Source organism: Hemitrygon akajei, chromosome 27 (assembly GCF_048418815.1).
Source record: "Hemitrygon akajei chromosome 27, sHemAka1.3, whole genome shotgun sequence".
Classification (NCBI taxonomy): Eukaryota; Metazoa; Chordata; class Chondrichthyes; order Myliobatiformes; family Dasyatidae; genus Hemitrygon; species Hemitrygon akajei.
In genome coordinates this window covers 49,480,151-49,497,728 of record NC_133150.1, presented here as the reverse complement: position 1 = coordinate 49,497,728, position 17,578 = coordinate 49,480,151, and the positions used below count along the sequence as shown (strand labels likewise).

Below are 17,578 nucleotides of genomic sequence, written 5' to 3'. Positions count from 1 at the left end.
GCATCCCTCCATTTCCTCATCCAGGTCATTTATAAAAATCATGAAGAGTAAGTGTCCCAGAACAGATCCCTGAGGCACACCACTGGTCACTGACCTCCATGCAGAATATGACCCATTTACAACCACTCTTTGCCTTCTGTAGGCAAGCCAGTTCTGGATCCACAAAGCAATGTCCCCTTGGACCCCATGCCTCCTTACTTTCTCAATAAGCCTTGCATTGGGTAATTTATCAAATGCCTTGCTGAAATCCATACACGCTACATCTACAGCTCTACCTTCATCAATGTCTTTAGTCACATCCTCAAAAATTCCAATCAGGCTCATAAGGCACGACCTGCCTTTGACAAAGCCATGCTGACTATTCATAATCATATTATGCCTCTCTAAATGTTCATAAATCTTGCCTCCCAGGATCTTCTCCATCAACTTACCAACCACTGGTTTTTAATTTCCTAGGCTATCTCTACTCTCTGTCTTGAATAAGGGAGCAACATCCGCAACCCTCCAATCCTCTGGAACCTCTCCCGTCCCCATTGATGATGCAAAGGTCATCACCAGAAGCTCAGCAATCTCCTCCCCCGTTTCTCATATTAGCCTGGGGTACATTCTGTCTGGTCCTAATGACTTATCCAACTTGATGCCTTCCAAAAGCTCCAGCACTTCTTCCTTATTATCTACATGCTCAAGCTTTTCAGTCTGCTGTAGGTCATCCCTACAATCGCCAAGATCCTTTTTGTAGTGAATACTGAAGCAAATTATTCATTAAGTACCTCTGCTATCTCCTCCGGTTCCATACACACTTGATTGGTCCTATTCTCCCATGTCTTATTCTCTTGCTCTTCACATATTTGTAGAATGCCTTGGGGTTTTCCTTAATCCTGTCCACCAAGGCCTTCACATGGCCCTTTCTGTCTCAACTAATTTCATTCTTAAGCCCATTCCTGCAAGCCTTATAATCTTCTAGATCTCTATCATTACCTAGCTTATTGAATCTTTCATAAGCTCTTCTTTCCTTCTTGACTAGATTTTCAACAGCCTTTGTACACCATGGTTTCTGTACCCTACCATCCTTCCCCTGTCTCTTTGGAACGTACCTATGTAGAGCCCCACACAAATATCCCCTGAACATTTGTCCCATTTTTTCTGTATGATTCCCTGAGAACATCTGTTTCCAATTTATGCTTCCAAGTTCCTGCCTGATAGTCTCATATTTCTCTTACTTCAATTAAACATTTCCCTAACTTGTCTGTTCCTATCCTCTCCAATGCTATGGTAAAGGAGATAGAATTGTGACCACTATCTCCAAAATGCTCTTCCATTGAGAGACCCAACACATTCATTTCCCAATACCAGATCAAGTGTAGTCTCTCCTCTTGTCAGCTTATCTACATATTGTGCCAAGAAATTTTCCTGAACACACCTAACAAACTCCACTCCATCTAAACTACAGCTATGTGAAGAGCTAAAAGATGAGTCATGTGAAGATAGGACAAGTCAGGTGAGATAATGGAAACATATACATGGAGTCAGAGGAGGTAGCAGAGAAACTTAAAGTATACCTTGCTTCTGTATTCACCAGGGAAAAGGACCTTGGAAATTGTGGGGATGACTTACAGTGGAATGAAATGCTTGAGCATATAGACATTAAGAAAGAGGATGTGCTGGAGCTTTTGAAAAGCATAAAGTCAGATAAGTTGCCAGGATTGGAGGAAATATACCCCAGGCAACTGTGGGGTGAGGGAGGAGATTGCTGAGCCTCTGGTGATGATCTTAGAGCTGGGAGAACTACCAGAGGATTGGAGGGTTGCAAATGTTGTTCCCTTGTTCCAGAAAGGGAGTAGAGATAACCCAGTAAATATAGACCAGTGAGTCTTACTTCAGTGGTGGGCAAGTCGTTGGAGAAGATCCTGAGAGACAGGAGTTATGAGTATTTGGAGAGACATAAGCTGATTAGGGCTAGTTAGCATGGCTTTGTAAGGACAGGTCATGCCTTACGAGCCTGATTGAATTCTCAGTAACCAGTGGTGCTGCACAGGGATTTGTTCCGGGACCCTCTCTTTGCAACTTTTATAAATGATCTGAATGAGGAAGTAGAAGGGCGGGTTAGTAAGTTTGCTAATGACACAAAGGTTGGGAGTGTAGTGGATAGCCTGGAAGGGCTGTCAGAGGCTGCAGCAGGATGCAGAACTGGGCTGAGAACTGGCAGATGGAGTTCAACCCAGATAGGTGTGAAATGATTCATTTTGGTAAGTCAAATTTGAAGACAGAATATAGTTTTTAATGGTAAGACACTTGGCAGTGTGGAGGTTCACAGAGATCTTGGGGTCCATATCCATAGGACACACAAAGCTGCTGTGCAGGTTGACAGTGTTGTTAAGAAGACGTATGGTGTGTTGGCATTCATCAACTGTAGGACTGAGTTCAAAAGCCATGTGGTAATGTTATAGCTAAAAAGACCCTGGTCAGACCCCACTTGGAAGATTGTGTTCAGTTCTGGTCACCTCACTACGGGAAGAATGTGGATACTATAGAGAGACTACAGAGGATATTTACAAGGATGTTGCCTGGATTGGAGAGTGTGACTTATGAGAATAGATTGAGTGAACTTGACCTTTTCTCCTTGGAGTGATGGAGGATGAGAGGTGACCTGATAGAGGTGTATAAGATGATGAGAGACATTGATCATGTGGATAGCCAAAGACTTTTTCCTAGGGCTGAAATAGCTAACATGAGGGAGCATAGTTTTAAGGGGCTTGGAAGGGGATGTCAGGAGTAAGTTTTTCAACAGAGAATGGTGGGTATGTGGAATGCACTGTTGACGACTGTGATGGAGGCAGATACAATAGGGTCTTTTAAGAGACTCTCAGATAGGTATATGGAGCTTAGAGAAATAGAGGGCAATGTGATAGGGAAATTCTAGGCAGTTCCTAGAGTAGGTTACTTGGTCAGTATAGCATCGTGGGCCGAAGGGCCTGCAATGTGCTGCAGGTTTCTATGTTTTATGTTCTATGTTCTATGAATTGTACAAGTAAGAAGACAGTACATATGCTTTTTTTGTTACATAGCGAGATTCAAGATTCAAGATTGTTTAATGTCATTTCCAACACAAGGAGAATGAAATGGTTGTTACTCTGGACCTGAGGAAGCACAACAGATAAATAATATAATAATTTTTAAAAATTATAAATATAAATAGTAATATAATTATATAAAAATAATAAGCAGTAATATGATTTCTGAACGTTGTTTTAGCCAGTGGTGGTAGTGAGAATGAGCACCACTGCCAATTAAATTTTCCCAATGGCATGCGTCTCAAATGGCCTCTGACAACCAAGTCTAGTTTCTGGTCTTCACATGTGGCTTAGCTACTAAGCCTGGTGAAACCATTTCTACTGACTGAGAAATGTTTCTTCTGACAGCAGAAAGGGCAAAGGTGAGTTACTGGTGCCTTAAATATAGTCATTTCGGGTAGATGGAACTTGTCAGCCTTGGTTGGCAGCTCATCTGGAAGGAAAACTCTGATCTCGAACCCCCACTGCCTTGCAGCTGTACCCACTCATGGGGAAGGCTTCGGAGTAAACCGCGAGGAAAAAATTGTAGCTGCTGTCCTACGTTGACTGGCAACTCAGGTGATGCCGCTGGTGCCAAACTGTATCGGTCTCTGCTGTTCCTTTGGTTTGATCAGACAGGTGGAGAAGGGCAGCATGCTACATGGAAACAGCTTGCTCTCCACATCGTACCAGCTGGCTTGTGTATCATGTAGACAGCTAGGATGCAACGTCCATGGTTGATCCCGACCAATGGAGAGCCTCAAGTATAAATACACAAGATAACTTATATACATAGATCAATTGTTGATGCTGGCACTGGAGTTTACTCAGCTAACAGGTAGTCCCCAAAACTTAATGTAATTTACAGAGGGCAAAATTACATGTTAATTATCCTTCTTTTATGTAACATGTGACTGAATTATTGCTGCTCAGTTATATAGTCAGTGGCCACTTTATTAGGTCAGGAGTGTCGCTGTCTAGAATTGACCCTTGTATTCACTCAAGGGTTCAACTGCAAGGCCCACAAGGCTCACACTCCTTCAGAGGCTGATCTGACCTGAAGTCATTTTCCTGAAGTGAGTTATCGGGGATGATTAGAGCAGATACATGCCAGGTGGACCTCCCAGCCTAGAGCCACACACTAACTGCTGGAGAACCTCAGCAGGTCAAGCAACCTGGAGGGAATAAACAGTTAATGTTTTGGGCCAAGAAATTTATTCCCCTTTATAGTGCTATGAAGAAAATGATATTAGCTATAAACACCCTTATAAATGACTTAAGTAAAGCAGTTTTAAAAAGTAACAGCCTTCTCTAATTTTGTAGCCTTTGATATATCAGTGGGTGAGGGGGAGGTACAAGAGCCAAGACCTTCGGCCCAACAGATCGGTGCTGACCGTACTGAAGAATGAGGGGCAGTCTCACAGAATACCGGATATTGAAAGGCCTCGATAGAGTGGACATGGAGAGGAAGTTTCCTATAGGATACCCCTTTAGACAGAGAAGAAGAATTTCTTTAGCTAGAGGGTGGTGAATCTGTGGTAATCATTGCCACAGATGGTTTTAGAGGCCAAGTCATTGGCTATATTTAAAGCTGAGGTTGATAGATTATTGATTCATAAGGGCGTCAAAGACTATGGGGAGAAGGCAGGAGAAAGGGATTGAGAGGAAAATAAATCAGCTAATACAGAAAGGTGGAGAAGACTCGATAGACCAAATGGCCTGATTCTGTTCCTATGGCTTATGGTTTGTTGGCCTTCATTAAATACCTAGCGTCTATTATGAATCAATGTGGTCAATGGGGTTGCAAGGTTTGGATCACTTTTTTTAATTATTCTGTGATTAATATTTTAAACCACTTAAACATTGATATTAGATGGAAAATGGTGGGACATGGAGAGATCAGCTGGAATGAGTTTTGATCACCTCTGCATGTCGGGGGGTCATCACTCCATCGCCCAGAAGATAAACAAATAAGTGACTTTGCACCGATCAACGAGTAGTCACCAATACATGAAAACTTGGCCACTGATCCAGATTCCCAGTACTCGCCGTAGGGTGGAGTTGGTTCAAATCCATTGGCAATTGATGGAAGATCTGCACATGTGACAGCTGGCAAAATAAGACATGGTGGGCTTCGTTAGACTGATTTCAGAGCAGGTTAAAAGATTGGCATAATATTTTGGACCGAAGGGCCTAACTGTGCTGTAATGATATTAGCTATAAACACACTTATAAACAACTTAAGTAAAGTAGTTTTAAAAAGTAACAGCCTTCTTTAACTTTGTAGCCTTTGATATATCAGTGGGTGAGGGGGAGGTACAAGAGCCAAGACCTTCGGCCCAACAGATCGGTGCAGACCATGCTGAAGAATGAGGGGCAGTCTCACAGAATACCAGATATTGAAAGGCCTCGATAGAGTGGACATGGAGAGGAAGTTTCCTATAGGATACCCCTTTAGACAGAGAAGAAGAAGAATTTCTTTAGCCAGATGGTGGTGAATCTGTGTTCTACGTTCTCTGTTCATTGGGTGAGGATCTGGAAAAGGATGTTGGTTACAGAAGGTTTCTGGGGGAAATAGTTGACATTTCAGATCGAGATCCTTCACCTGCCCATCCTCTCACCAATGGCATAGTATGGTGAGTCACTTCCTTCAACTACCAAGTAACACACACAAAATTCTGGAGGAAATCAGCAGGTTAGGCAGCCTCTATGGAGAGGAGAAAAGAGGTAGCATTTCAGGATGAGATGCTTCATCAGGAGTGGAAAGGAAGGGGAAGGAGTAGAATTTGCTTTTTTGTTGAATAAATTGAGATACAATACAGAATATGCCCTTCTGGCCCTTCAAGCTGTGCCGCTGAGCAATCTCAGCCAAATCATGGGACAATTTACAATCACTAATTAATCTACCAACTGGTACATCATTGGACTGTGGGAGGAAACCGGAGCACCCAGAGGAAGCCCACATGTTCACCGGGAGAACATACAAACTCCTTACGGACAGCGGGAAGGATTGAACCCGAGCCGCCTGTACTGTAAAGTGCTGTGCTAACCTCTACGCTACCGCGTTTGTCCCAAAGCTAGAAGCTGATTGGTGAGACCAAGTGAGGGGGAAGGTAGGCGGTTGGGGAGGGGAAAATAAAGTGCAAAGTGAAAAAGGTAAGGGCTGAAGGAGAAGGAATCAGGTAGGAGAGGAGAGTGGACTATGAGAATAGTCCTTCGACTACTGTTCTCTCTGTGCTGAGGGCGAGAGGGTGATTGTTGGTCATTTTCAGAGAGCAGGTCTTCTCTGTTTTTCAAGTCACATTTAGTCCATTCTGGGTCAGACATATCTCAATGGTTTTATTAAAAAAATTGATAACTTCAAGCTCACCATTGCTATTGAGACGGATTTCATCAACAATTGGAGCTCCCCTTCTACTGTGACACTGTCACTAATAGACCACGTCTCTGGATTTGAACTACATTATCATGATATTGCACTTTTGTAGAATAGAAATCCAGGTATTCATCGCCACCCTCATCAACTCTAATCTAAAGTGGAGGTTGACTGGCAAGGGCATCGATGATTATGGGGAGAAGGCAAGGAAATGAGATTGAAAGGGAAAATAAATCAGCCATGATGGAATAGTGGAGTAGACTCGATGACTGAATGGCCTAATTCTGCTCCTATGTCTTATGGTCAAACAGAAGTAATATTTTCATAAACTGGCCAAATGTTTCTCAAAGAGCAGTCAAGTGTGACTTACGCTGACAGCTTGGGACATCTCCTGACCATCCATCAACGTCACACAGCCGGGAACCTCTACCAACAATCTGATACCTAGACAGAAACACAACTCTGTTAGTGAGAGAAGAGTCAGCTATTGATGGCTAATGAGCTGGTGACAGATAGGGAGGGAAGGAGAGAGGGAGCTGCTGACAGAAGTGTCTGAGGATAATAAAATCATCAGCTTCCAAAGGATAAAGTGTTGTGTATACAGAAAACAATTCTTTTCTATTCTCACTTTTTAACAAACCTTTTCATATTTCCTTCTCTCTTTAGCTGGTTGTATGCTTCAGAGGTACCTTTTCCTTTTACATTCAAATTGGTAAATCGGTTGATTATTTTCATATCTCCTGAGGTACAGCGAAAGAGTTTGTTTTACACTGGACACTAATACAGACCCTTTTGTTACACGGTACTGAGCTAGTACAAGGGAAAATAGTAACAGAATGCTGATTAAAGTGTGACAGTTACAGAGAAAAGGCATTGTAGGCAACATTAAGGTGCAAGGGCCACAACAGGGTAGATTGTGAGGTCAAGGGTCCATCTTATCATACTAGGGAACTGTTCAATAGGCTTGGAAGCTGGTGGTACATGCTTTCAGGCTTTTGTATCTTCTGCCTGATGGGATGGTGTGCTGGGGCTTAGAGAAGACAGAATGTCTGTGGTGCACTCAGCTTTAACAATTTGTGGAGTGCTGTTTCTGACTTTTTAATGTGGAATGATTTTGTTGGCTGCTGCTGTAAATATTGTCCATGGCTGCTTTAACATCACCCGATCATGATTTCCTATTTCTTCCAATTCTATCACAGCAACTCCAACTTTTTCTCCCAACTTGTCGCTTCTGTCTTTATTTGACACTTTGTCTTTTGACCGATATGACCTTGATGTGCAAGAACGTTTAAGAAGATCTAAGAACACTAAAGGCCCCTCGCCCCACAATGTTTTAGCTGACTCCAAGATCAGCCTACTTGCTTCCTTCCTGTATAGTGCCCCCTCCCCTATTTTTTTCATCCATGTGCCTATCTAAGAGTTTCTCAAAAGCCTTTACTGTCCCTGCCTCTGCCACCACCCCTTGGCAGGGTGTAACATGCACCCACCACCTCTCGGTGTGAAAACATACCTCTGACATTTCCCCAAACTTTCCTTCAATAACCTTAAAGTTGTATCCTCTCTCAGTAGCCTTTTGTAAAAAGTGCTGGCTGTCAATTGTCAATGCCTATTATCATTTTATACAGGAAATAGAAAAGGTGAGTCAAAAGGGCAATGTTGTTGTAGTCATGGGAGATTTTAACATGCAGGTCAATTGGGAAATTCAGGTTGAAGTGGATTTCAAGTGGGTGAGTTTATTGAATGCCTAAGAGATAGCTTTTTAGAGCAGTTTGTCATTGAGTCTACTAGGAGATCAGCTATACTGGATCGGGTGTTATGTAATGAACCGGAGGCGATTAGAGAGCTTAAGGTAAAAGAACCCTTAGGAACCAATGATCACAATACGATTGAGCTCAATTTGAAATTTGATAGGGAGAAAGTAAAGTCTGATGTAGCAGTATTTCGGTGGAGTAAGGGAAATTACAGTGGTATGAGAGCGGAGTTGGCCAAAGTAAATTGGAGGGAGCTGCTGGCAGGGATGACAGCAGAGCAGCAATGGTGTGTGTTTCTGGGGGAAATGAGGAAGGTGCAGGATGCGTATATTCCAAAAATGAAGAAATACTCAAATGATAAAATAGTACAACCATGGATGACAAGGGAAATCAAAGCTATTGTAAAAGCAAAAGAAGAAAAATAGTGGGAAGATAGAGGATTGGGAAGTTTTTAAAAACCTACAGAGAGCAACTAAAAACTCATTAGAAGGGAAAAGATGAAATATGAAAGCAAGCTAGCAAATAGTATCAAAGTGGATAGTGAAAACTTTTTCATGTATGTTAAAAATAAAAGAGAAATGCGGGTGGATATAGCACCACTAGAAAATGAGGCAGGAGAAATAATAACGGGGACAAGGAGATGGCTGATGAACTAAATGAGTATTTTGCATCAGTTTTCGCTGTGGAAGACACTAGCAGTGTGCCTGATGCTGTAGTGTGTGAAGGAAGAGAAGTGGGTACAGTTACTATTACAAGAGAAGGTGCTCAAAAAGCTGAAAGACCTAAAGTTACGTAAGTCACCCGGACCAGAGGAACTGCACCCTGGAGTTCTGAAAGAGGTAGTGTTAGAGATTGCAGAGGCATTAGTAATGATCTTTCAAAAATCATTGGACTCTGGCATGGTGCCAGAGGACTGGAAAATTGCAAATGTCACTCCACTCTTTGAGAAAGAAGGAAGGCAGCAGAAAGGAAATTATAGACCAGTTAACCTGACCTCAGTGGCTGGGAAGATGCTGGAGTCAATTGTTAAGGATGAGTTGATGGAGTACTTGGTGACACAGGACAAGTACAAAGTCAACATGGTTTCCTTCAGGGAAAATCCTGCCTGATGAACCTGTTGGAATATTTGAGGAGATCACAAGTAGGATAGGTAACGGGGATGCAGTGGATGTTGTATATTTGGACTTTCAGAGGACCTTTGACAAGGTGCCACACATGAGGCAGCTTACCAAGTTAAGAGCCCATGGTATTACAGGAAAGTTCTAACCTGGTTAGAGCATTGGCTGATATGTAGAAGGCAGCGAGTGGGAATAAAAGGATCCTTTTCTGTTTGGGTGCCAGTGACCAGTGGTGTTCCACAGGGGTCAATGTTGGGACCACTTCTTCTTATGCTGTATACGAATGATTTAGATGATGGAATAGATGGCTTTGTTACCAAGTTTGCGGATGATATGAAGATTGGTGGAGGGGCAGGTAGTGTTGAGCAAACAGGTAGGATGCAGAAGGACTTAAACAGATTAGGAGAATGAGCAAGAAAGTGACAAATGAAATACAATGTTGAAAAATGCATAGTCATGCACTTTGGTAGTAGAAGTAAATGTGTGGAGTATTTTCTAGATGGGGAGAAAATCCAAAACTTTGAGATGTAAAGGGACTTGGGTGTCCTTGTGTAGAACACCCCGAAGACTAACTTGCAGGTTGAGTCGGTGGTGAGGAAGGCAAATGCAATGTTAGCATTCATTTCAAGAGGTCTAGAATACAAGAGCAGGGAGGTGATGCTGAGTTTTTATAAGGCATTGGTGAGGCCTCACCTTGAGTATTGTGAACAGTTTTGGGCCCCTCATCTTAGAAAAGATGTGCTGGCATTGGAGAGGGTCAGAGGAGGTTCACAAGGATGATTCCAGGAATGAAAGGGTTTTCATACAAGGAATGGTTGTGGCTCTGGGTCTGTACTCGCTGAAGTTCAGAAGGATGACAGAGGACCTCACTGAAACTTTCCGAATGTTGAAAGGCCTAGGCAGAGTAGATGTGGAAAGGATGTTTCCCATGGTGGGAGAGTCTAGGACAAGAGGGCACAACCTCAGGATAGAGGAGCAACCTTTCAAAACCATAGAACACTACAGCACAGAAAACAGGCCATTTGGCCCTTCTAGTCTGTGCTGAAACTTTATTCCACTAGTCCCATTCACCTGCACCCTCCAGACCTTCCAGACCTCTCCCATCCATGTATCTATCCAATTTAGTCTTAAAACTTAAGAGTGAGCCAGCATTTACCACATCAGATGGCAGCTTGTTCCACACCCCCACCACTCTCTGAGTGAAGAAGTCCCCCCTAATGTTCCCCCTAAACCTTTCCCCTTTCACCCTGAAGCCATGTCCTCTCATATTTATCCCTCCTAATCTAAGTGGAAAGAGCGTACTCGCATTAACTCTGTCTATACCCCTCATAATTTTGTAAACCTTTATCAAATCTCCCCTCATTCTTCTAGGCTCCAAGGAATAAAGTCCTAACTTGTTCAATCTTTCAACTCCTGAAGACCCAGCAACATCCTAGTAAATCTTCTTGCACTCTTTCAATCTTACTGATACCCTTCCTATAGTTAGGTGACCAGAACTGCACACAATACTCCAAATTTGGCCTCATCAATGCGTTATACAACCTCATCATAACATCCCAATTCCAATACTCAATATTTTGATTTATGAATGCCAGGATGCCAAAAGCCTTCTTTACAACACTGTGATGCCACTTTCAGGGAATTATGTATCTGAACTCCCAGATCCCTTTGTTCCTCCACACTCCTCAGTGCCCTACCATTTACTGTGTATGTCCTACCTTGATTTGTCCTTCCAAAATGCAACACTTCACACTTGTCTGTAATAAATTCCATCTGCTATTTTCTGGCCCATTTTTCCAGTTGGTCCAGATCCATCTGCAAGCTTTGAAAGCCTTCCTCGCTGTCCACAACAACTCCAAACTTAGTGTCATCAGCAAACTTGCTGATCCAATTTACCACATTATCATCTAGATCATTGATATAGACAACAAACAACAATGGTCCCAACACAGATCCCTGAGGCACACCACTCATCACAGGCCTCCAGTCTGAGAGGCAATCATCCACTACCACTCTCTGTCTTCTCCCACAGAGCCAATTTCAAATCCAGTTTACAACCTCTCCATGGATACCTCGTGTCTGAACCTTCTGAACTAACCTCCCATGTGGGATCTTGTCAAAGGCCTTACTAAAGTCCATGTAGACAACATCCACAGCCTTTCCTTCATCTTCTTTCTTGGTAAACCTCCTCAAAAAACTCTACAAGATTCGTTAAACACGATCTACCATGCACAAAGCCTTGCTAACTATCCTTAATCAGCCCTTGGCTGTCCAAATGCTTGTAAATCCGATCTCTCAGAACACCTTCCAATAATTTACGTACTACTGATGTCAGGCTCACTGGCCTGTAATTACCTGGTTTACTTTTGGAGCCTTTTTTAAACAATGGAACAACATGAGCTACCCTCCAATCCTCCGGCACCACACCTGTGGCTAAGGACATTTTAAATATTTCTGCCAGGGCCCCTGCAATTTCCACACGAGTCTCTCTCAAAGTCCGAGGAAATATCATGTCAGGTCCGGGGGATTTATCTACCTTTATTCACTGTAAGGCAGCAAGCACCTCCTCCTCTTTAATCTCTATATATTCCATGACACTACTGCTTGTTTCCCTTCCTTACACATACGCTATGCCAGTTTCCTGAGTGAATACTGATGCAAAAAATCTGTTTAAGATCTCCCTCATCTCATGAGGCTCCACACATAGACGACCACTCTGATCTTCTAGGGGAACAATTTTGTCCTTTACTATCCTTTTACTCTTAATATACTTATAGAAACCCTTCGGGTTTACCTTCACATTATCTGCCAAAGCAACCTCATGTCTTCTTTTTGCCTTCCTGATTTCCTTCTTTACTATTTTCTTACATTTTCTATACTCTTCAAGTACCTCATTTGTTCCTTGTTGCCTATACCTGCTATACGCCCCTCTCTTTTTCTTAACAAGATCATCAACATCCCTTGAAAACCAAGGTTCCCTATGCCTGTTGACTTTGCCTTCCTGGCAAGAACATGCAAACTCTGCACTCTCACAATTTCACCTTTGAAGGCCTTCCACTTACTGAACACATCCTTGCCAGAAAATAACTTATCCCAATCCACTCTTCCTAGATCCTTTCTCATTTCCACAAAATTGGCCTTTCTCCAATTTAGAACCTCAACTCAAGGACCAGACCTATCCTTACCCATAATTAACTTGAAACTAATGACATTTTGGTCACTGGACCCAAAATATTTGCCTACACATACTTCTGTCACCTGACCTGTCTGGTTCCCTAATAGATCAAGTATTGCATCCTCTCTTGTAGGTACCTCTATATATTGATCTAGAAAACGTTCCTGAATACATTTGACAAACTCCAAGCCATGTAGTCCTTTCACAGTGTGGGAGTCCCAGACAATATGTGGAAAGTTAAAATTCCCTACTATTACAACTTTTTGTTTCTTACGTCTCGGTGCCAGAGACGTGACCACTACAACTTGTCCCTGGTAGGTCGTCCTCACCAACAGTATCCAAAACATTATACTTACTGTTGATGTGAACAGCCACAGGGGTGCTCTGCTCTTCCTGTCTATTCCCCTTCCCTCTCCTGACACTCACCCAGCTACCTGCCTCCTGACTTTTAGGGGTGACTGTCTCCCTGAAACTCCTGTCTATTTCTGCCTCTGCTCATGAATGATCTGAAGTTCATCCAGCTCCAGCTCCCTATCTCGGTTTGTCAAGAGCTGCAGCTGGATGCACCTTTTGCAGGTGTAGTCATCAGGGACAATTGTGCTGTCCCCTGACTTCCCACATCCTGCTTACGGAGAACTCGACTGCCCTAACTGCTGCCTCCATTACCTACTCCTAAGTTAATTAGATTAATTAAAGAAACTTTCCCAGCCTTACAACAGCCCTCCATATCGCTCTGACTCACTTAGAGGAACCGAGCACTAATGTGAGTGTTAGTTGTGGACTTCAGTTCTGCATTTAACACAGTCACCCCCCATAAACTGGTCAGCAAACTGAACTCTCTTGGCCTTGGCTCCTCCCTGTGCTCATGGGTCATGGACTTTCTCACAGACCGACCACAGCAAGTCAGAGTTGGTAAGCACACCTCCACTACCCTCATCTTAACAACAGGCAGCCCTATGCGCTACACACTCTTCACACATGACTGCACTCCCATCTACACCTCCAACTCCATAATTAAATTTGCGGACAATATCACAGTGGTTGGCCTGATTTCAGACGAGGATGAAACAGCCTATAGGCTCCAAGTGGATCATCTGACAGAGTGGTGTAAGGACAACGACCTGGTCCTTAACACTTGTAAAACAAAAGAGATGATCATTGACTTCAGGAGATTAAAGGACAGAGTACACCCCCCCCCCTCCATATACATGGAGAGGTAGTGGAAAGTGTGGAAAACCTAAAGTTCCTTGGAGTTATGTTATCAAAACAGCTGACATGGACCACCAACACCTCGCTGCTTGTAAAAAAGTCATAACAAAGACTCTTCTTCCTCAGAAAGCTGAAACAGGCCAAACTCCCACAAAAGCTGTTGCTTAACTTCTACAGAAGCATAATTGAAACCATCCTGACCAACAGTGCCACAGTGTGGTATGCCAGCTGCACAGCCGCTGAGCGAGAAGATCAGCATCGCGTGGTGAAGGCGGCCCAGTGAATTGTCAGGATGGAGCTCCCAGGACTGGACACCATCTATTCCAGCAACTCAGGAGGAAAGCAATCAGCATAACCAGCGACACCACACACCCCGGCCACTCCCTGTTTGACCCGCTGCCATCCAGCAAAAGGTTCAGGACACTAAAAGCCAGAACAAATAGACTGAAGAACAGCTTCTACCCCAGAGCTGTGGCCTCCATCACACCACTCCCACAGAACAATGACTGAAACTGTGAGCACACACAAGGACTCAAATACTTGCACTAATGGCACTTTGTGCATTACTGGGATATTCTGGTGCTGCTGCAAATTATTTTCTGCTACTTATCTATTTAATACTGTTTTTCTATTACTGTCTTGTTTTTATCTACCGCTTTATTTAATTACCTGAGAGGAAGCCAAACAGAGTTTCATTGTATCTATGTATAATGACAATAAAGATCATTCATTCATTCATTACCTCACTGGGAGCAAGCTCGTCCTCAGCCTCTGCTTGTTGAAGCCTCTCGAGCCAAAGCCTCAAAGCTCCACTCCTACCCTGAGCCACTCACACACTGGCCACTCTTCTTCACTTACCCCTCCTTTAATTTGTCCCTGCCAATTGTCTCACACTTTTCCGGATTGAACTCCATCTGCCACTTCTCAGCCTGGCTCTGCATCCCTTCAAAACAGAGATGCAGAGAAATTTCTTTGGCGAAAGGGTGGTGAATTTATGGAAATTGTTGCCACATGCAGCTGTGGAGGCCAGGTTATTGTGTGTATTTAAGGCAGAGATTGATAGATTCTTGATTGGACATGGCATCAAAGGTTACGGAGAGAAGGCTGGGAACTGGGGCTGAGGAAGAGAAATAAACATCAGCCATGATTGAATAGCAGAGCAGACTTGATGGGCCAAATGGCCTAATTCTGCTCCTATGTCTTATGGTCTATACAGCTCTATGAAGTCACCTCTCATCTTCCTTCACTCTAAAAAGGAAAGCCCTTGCTCACTCAAGCTTTCCTCATAAGACGTACTCTCTAATCCAGGCAGTATCCTGGTAAATCTCCCCTCTGAGGTTTCCACATCTTTCCTATAATGAGGCAATTAAAACACACAATATTCCAAATGTGGTCCAATCAAAGTCATAGAGCCACAACATTAGCTCACAGCTCTTGAACACAGTCCCTCAGCTGATGAAGGCCAACACACTGCACACCTTCTTAACCAATCTAATCAACATGTATGACAACTTTGAGGAATTTATGGATATGGACCTCTGATTCTCCACACTGCCGAGAATCCTGCCTTTAACCCTGTACTGGCAGGATTGGCCATCCTGCCCTCAAGCTCAACCTTCCAAAGTGAATCATGTCACACTTCTCCAGATTGAACGCCATCTGCCACTTCTCAGCCTGGCTCTGCATCCCTTCCAAGTTTACATTGCTTGTATTGCTCGGCTCATCTCCCATTGCTCACGTCATTCTGATTTCTTTTCTCATATAAGTTTCTGGCATACTGGGTGACAGAGAAATCATTCATACCATGTCAGTATGTGTGAAGTACCTTGAGAGATACTCCGTGGCACAGAGATTTGGCCAGTGATTGTGTATCTGTGCTGGAGACCAGGGTTCATTTGGCTAAAAGTACCTATGATGGATGTATTACATCTACTGAATGTAATGGTCTGCTAGTAATGAGGAGAATTCTGATCCACGGCCAAGGCTGATGCCAAAGCTTATTACACGGTGACTGTAGCTGACCACAGCAAAGAGGCCAGTTAAAATTCTCATGTTCTCAGTATTGTTTTGTTTGCACATTGGTTCTTTGGCAGTCTTTGTTGAAACTGTCATAGTGTCATAGATCAGTACAGCACAGAAACAGACCCTTTTGGCCCATATAGTCTGACTAGTCCTATCGATGTATAACCCTCCATACCCCTCCAATCCATGTACTTATCCAAACTCCTCTTAAATGGTGAGATCAAACCCACGTCCTCTGGCAGCTCGTTCCACACTCTCACAACCCTCTGAGTGAAGAAGTTTCCCCTCATGTTCCCCCTAAACATTTCACCTTTCACCCTTAACCCATAGCATCTAGTTCTAGTCTCACCAAAACTCAGTGGAAAGTATATTTATGTAGAGTTTTCATAAAATTCTATTGTATTTCTTTTTACCTGTAAATGCCAGCAAGAACCTAAATCTCAAGGTAGGATCTGGTGTCATATCCATACTTTGATAATACATTTACATTGAACATTGAACTTACAAATTATTGCCGACCTGCACTGCACTTTCCCTCTCTATCTTTCTAGCTATCTATTTATTTATTGCGACACAGCACAGATAAAGGTCTTTCACCCCTTTGAGCCATGCCACCAACAACTCCCGATTTAACCTTAACCTAATCACGGGACAATTTTCAATGACCAATTAGCAGCTGGTAACACTTTAGATTATGGGCGGAAACTGGATCACCTGGAGAAAACGCACAAATTTTTCCACGGGGTTGACACACAGGCTCCTCACAGATGACATCGGAATTGAACTCTGTACTCCAACACCCTGTGCAGTGCTAGCTTTGCACTAACCGCTAAGTAACCCATGGTAACTATAACTTTATTCTGCACTTCCTTATTGTTTTGCCTTGTACTCTATGCACTGTGTAATGGACTGACATAGAGTGTAGAACAGTACAGCTTGGCAACAGGCCATTCGACCCTCAATGTTGTGCTGAACCAGCTAAAGAGCAAATCAAAGACACTCAAACAATAATCCCTCCTACCTACACCATGTCCATTATTCTTCCATATTCCTCACATCCATGTGCCTATCCAAACATCTCTTAAAAGCCTCTAATGTATTTGCCTCACCACTATGCCAGGCAGCATGTTCCAGGCATCTACCACTCTCTGAGCAAAAAAACTTCCTCCTCACATCCCCTTTGAACCTACCTCTTCTCACCATCAATGCATACCCTCTGGTATTAGGAATTTCAACCTGCGAAATAGTTACTCTCTCTCTACTCTATCTATGCCTCTCATAATCTTGTAAACCTCTATCAGAGCTTCCTTCAGCTTCCGACGCTCCAAAAAACACCAACCCAAGTTCATCCAGCATCTCATGATCACACATGTTCTCTAAATCTGGCAGCATCCTGGTGAAACTCTTCTGCATCCTCTCCAAAACCTCAACATCCTTCCTGTAGTGGGGCAACCAGAACTGTATACAATATCCTGGTGTGGCCAAACCAGAGCTTTATATAAGACCATAAGATATAGGAGCAGAAGTAGGCCATTTGGCCCATCGAGTCTGCTCCACCATTCAATCATGGGCTGATCCAATTCTTCCAGTCATCCCCACTCCCCTGCTTTCACCCCATACCCTTTAATGCCCTGGTTAATCAAGAACCTATCTATCTCTGCCTTAAATGCACCCAATGACTTGGCCCCCACAGCCACTCGTGGCAACAAATTCCACAGATTTACCACCCTCTGACTAAAGTAATTTCTCTGCATCTCTGTTCTAAATGGACGTCCTTCAACCCTGAAGTCGTGCCCTCTTGTCCTGGACTCTCCTACCATGGGAAATAACTTTGCCATATCTAATCTGTTCAGGCCCTTTAACATTCGGAATGTTTC

General features: G+C 43.3%; 1 protein-coding gene across 2 annotated transcripts in view; it reads right to left on the bottom strand.

The window, feature by feature from the left end:
* Nucleotides 1–17,578, bottom strand: part of LOC140717388 (complement component receptor 1-like protein) — a 78,816-nt gene that overhangs the window by 33,910 nt on the left and 27,328 nt on the right. For both annotated transcript variants that reach the window (XM_073030933.1, XM_073030934.1), the window contains exons 5-6: nt 6,797–6,870; nt 4,974–5,159 (exon numbers count right to left, since the gene is read on the bottom strand). In XM_073030933.1, coding sequence (XP_072887034.1) covers nt 4,974–5,159; nt 6,797–6,870 — 260 coding nt within the window. The remainder of the gene's footprint in view (nt 1–4,973; nt 5,160–6,796; nt 6,871–17,578) is intronic.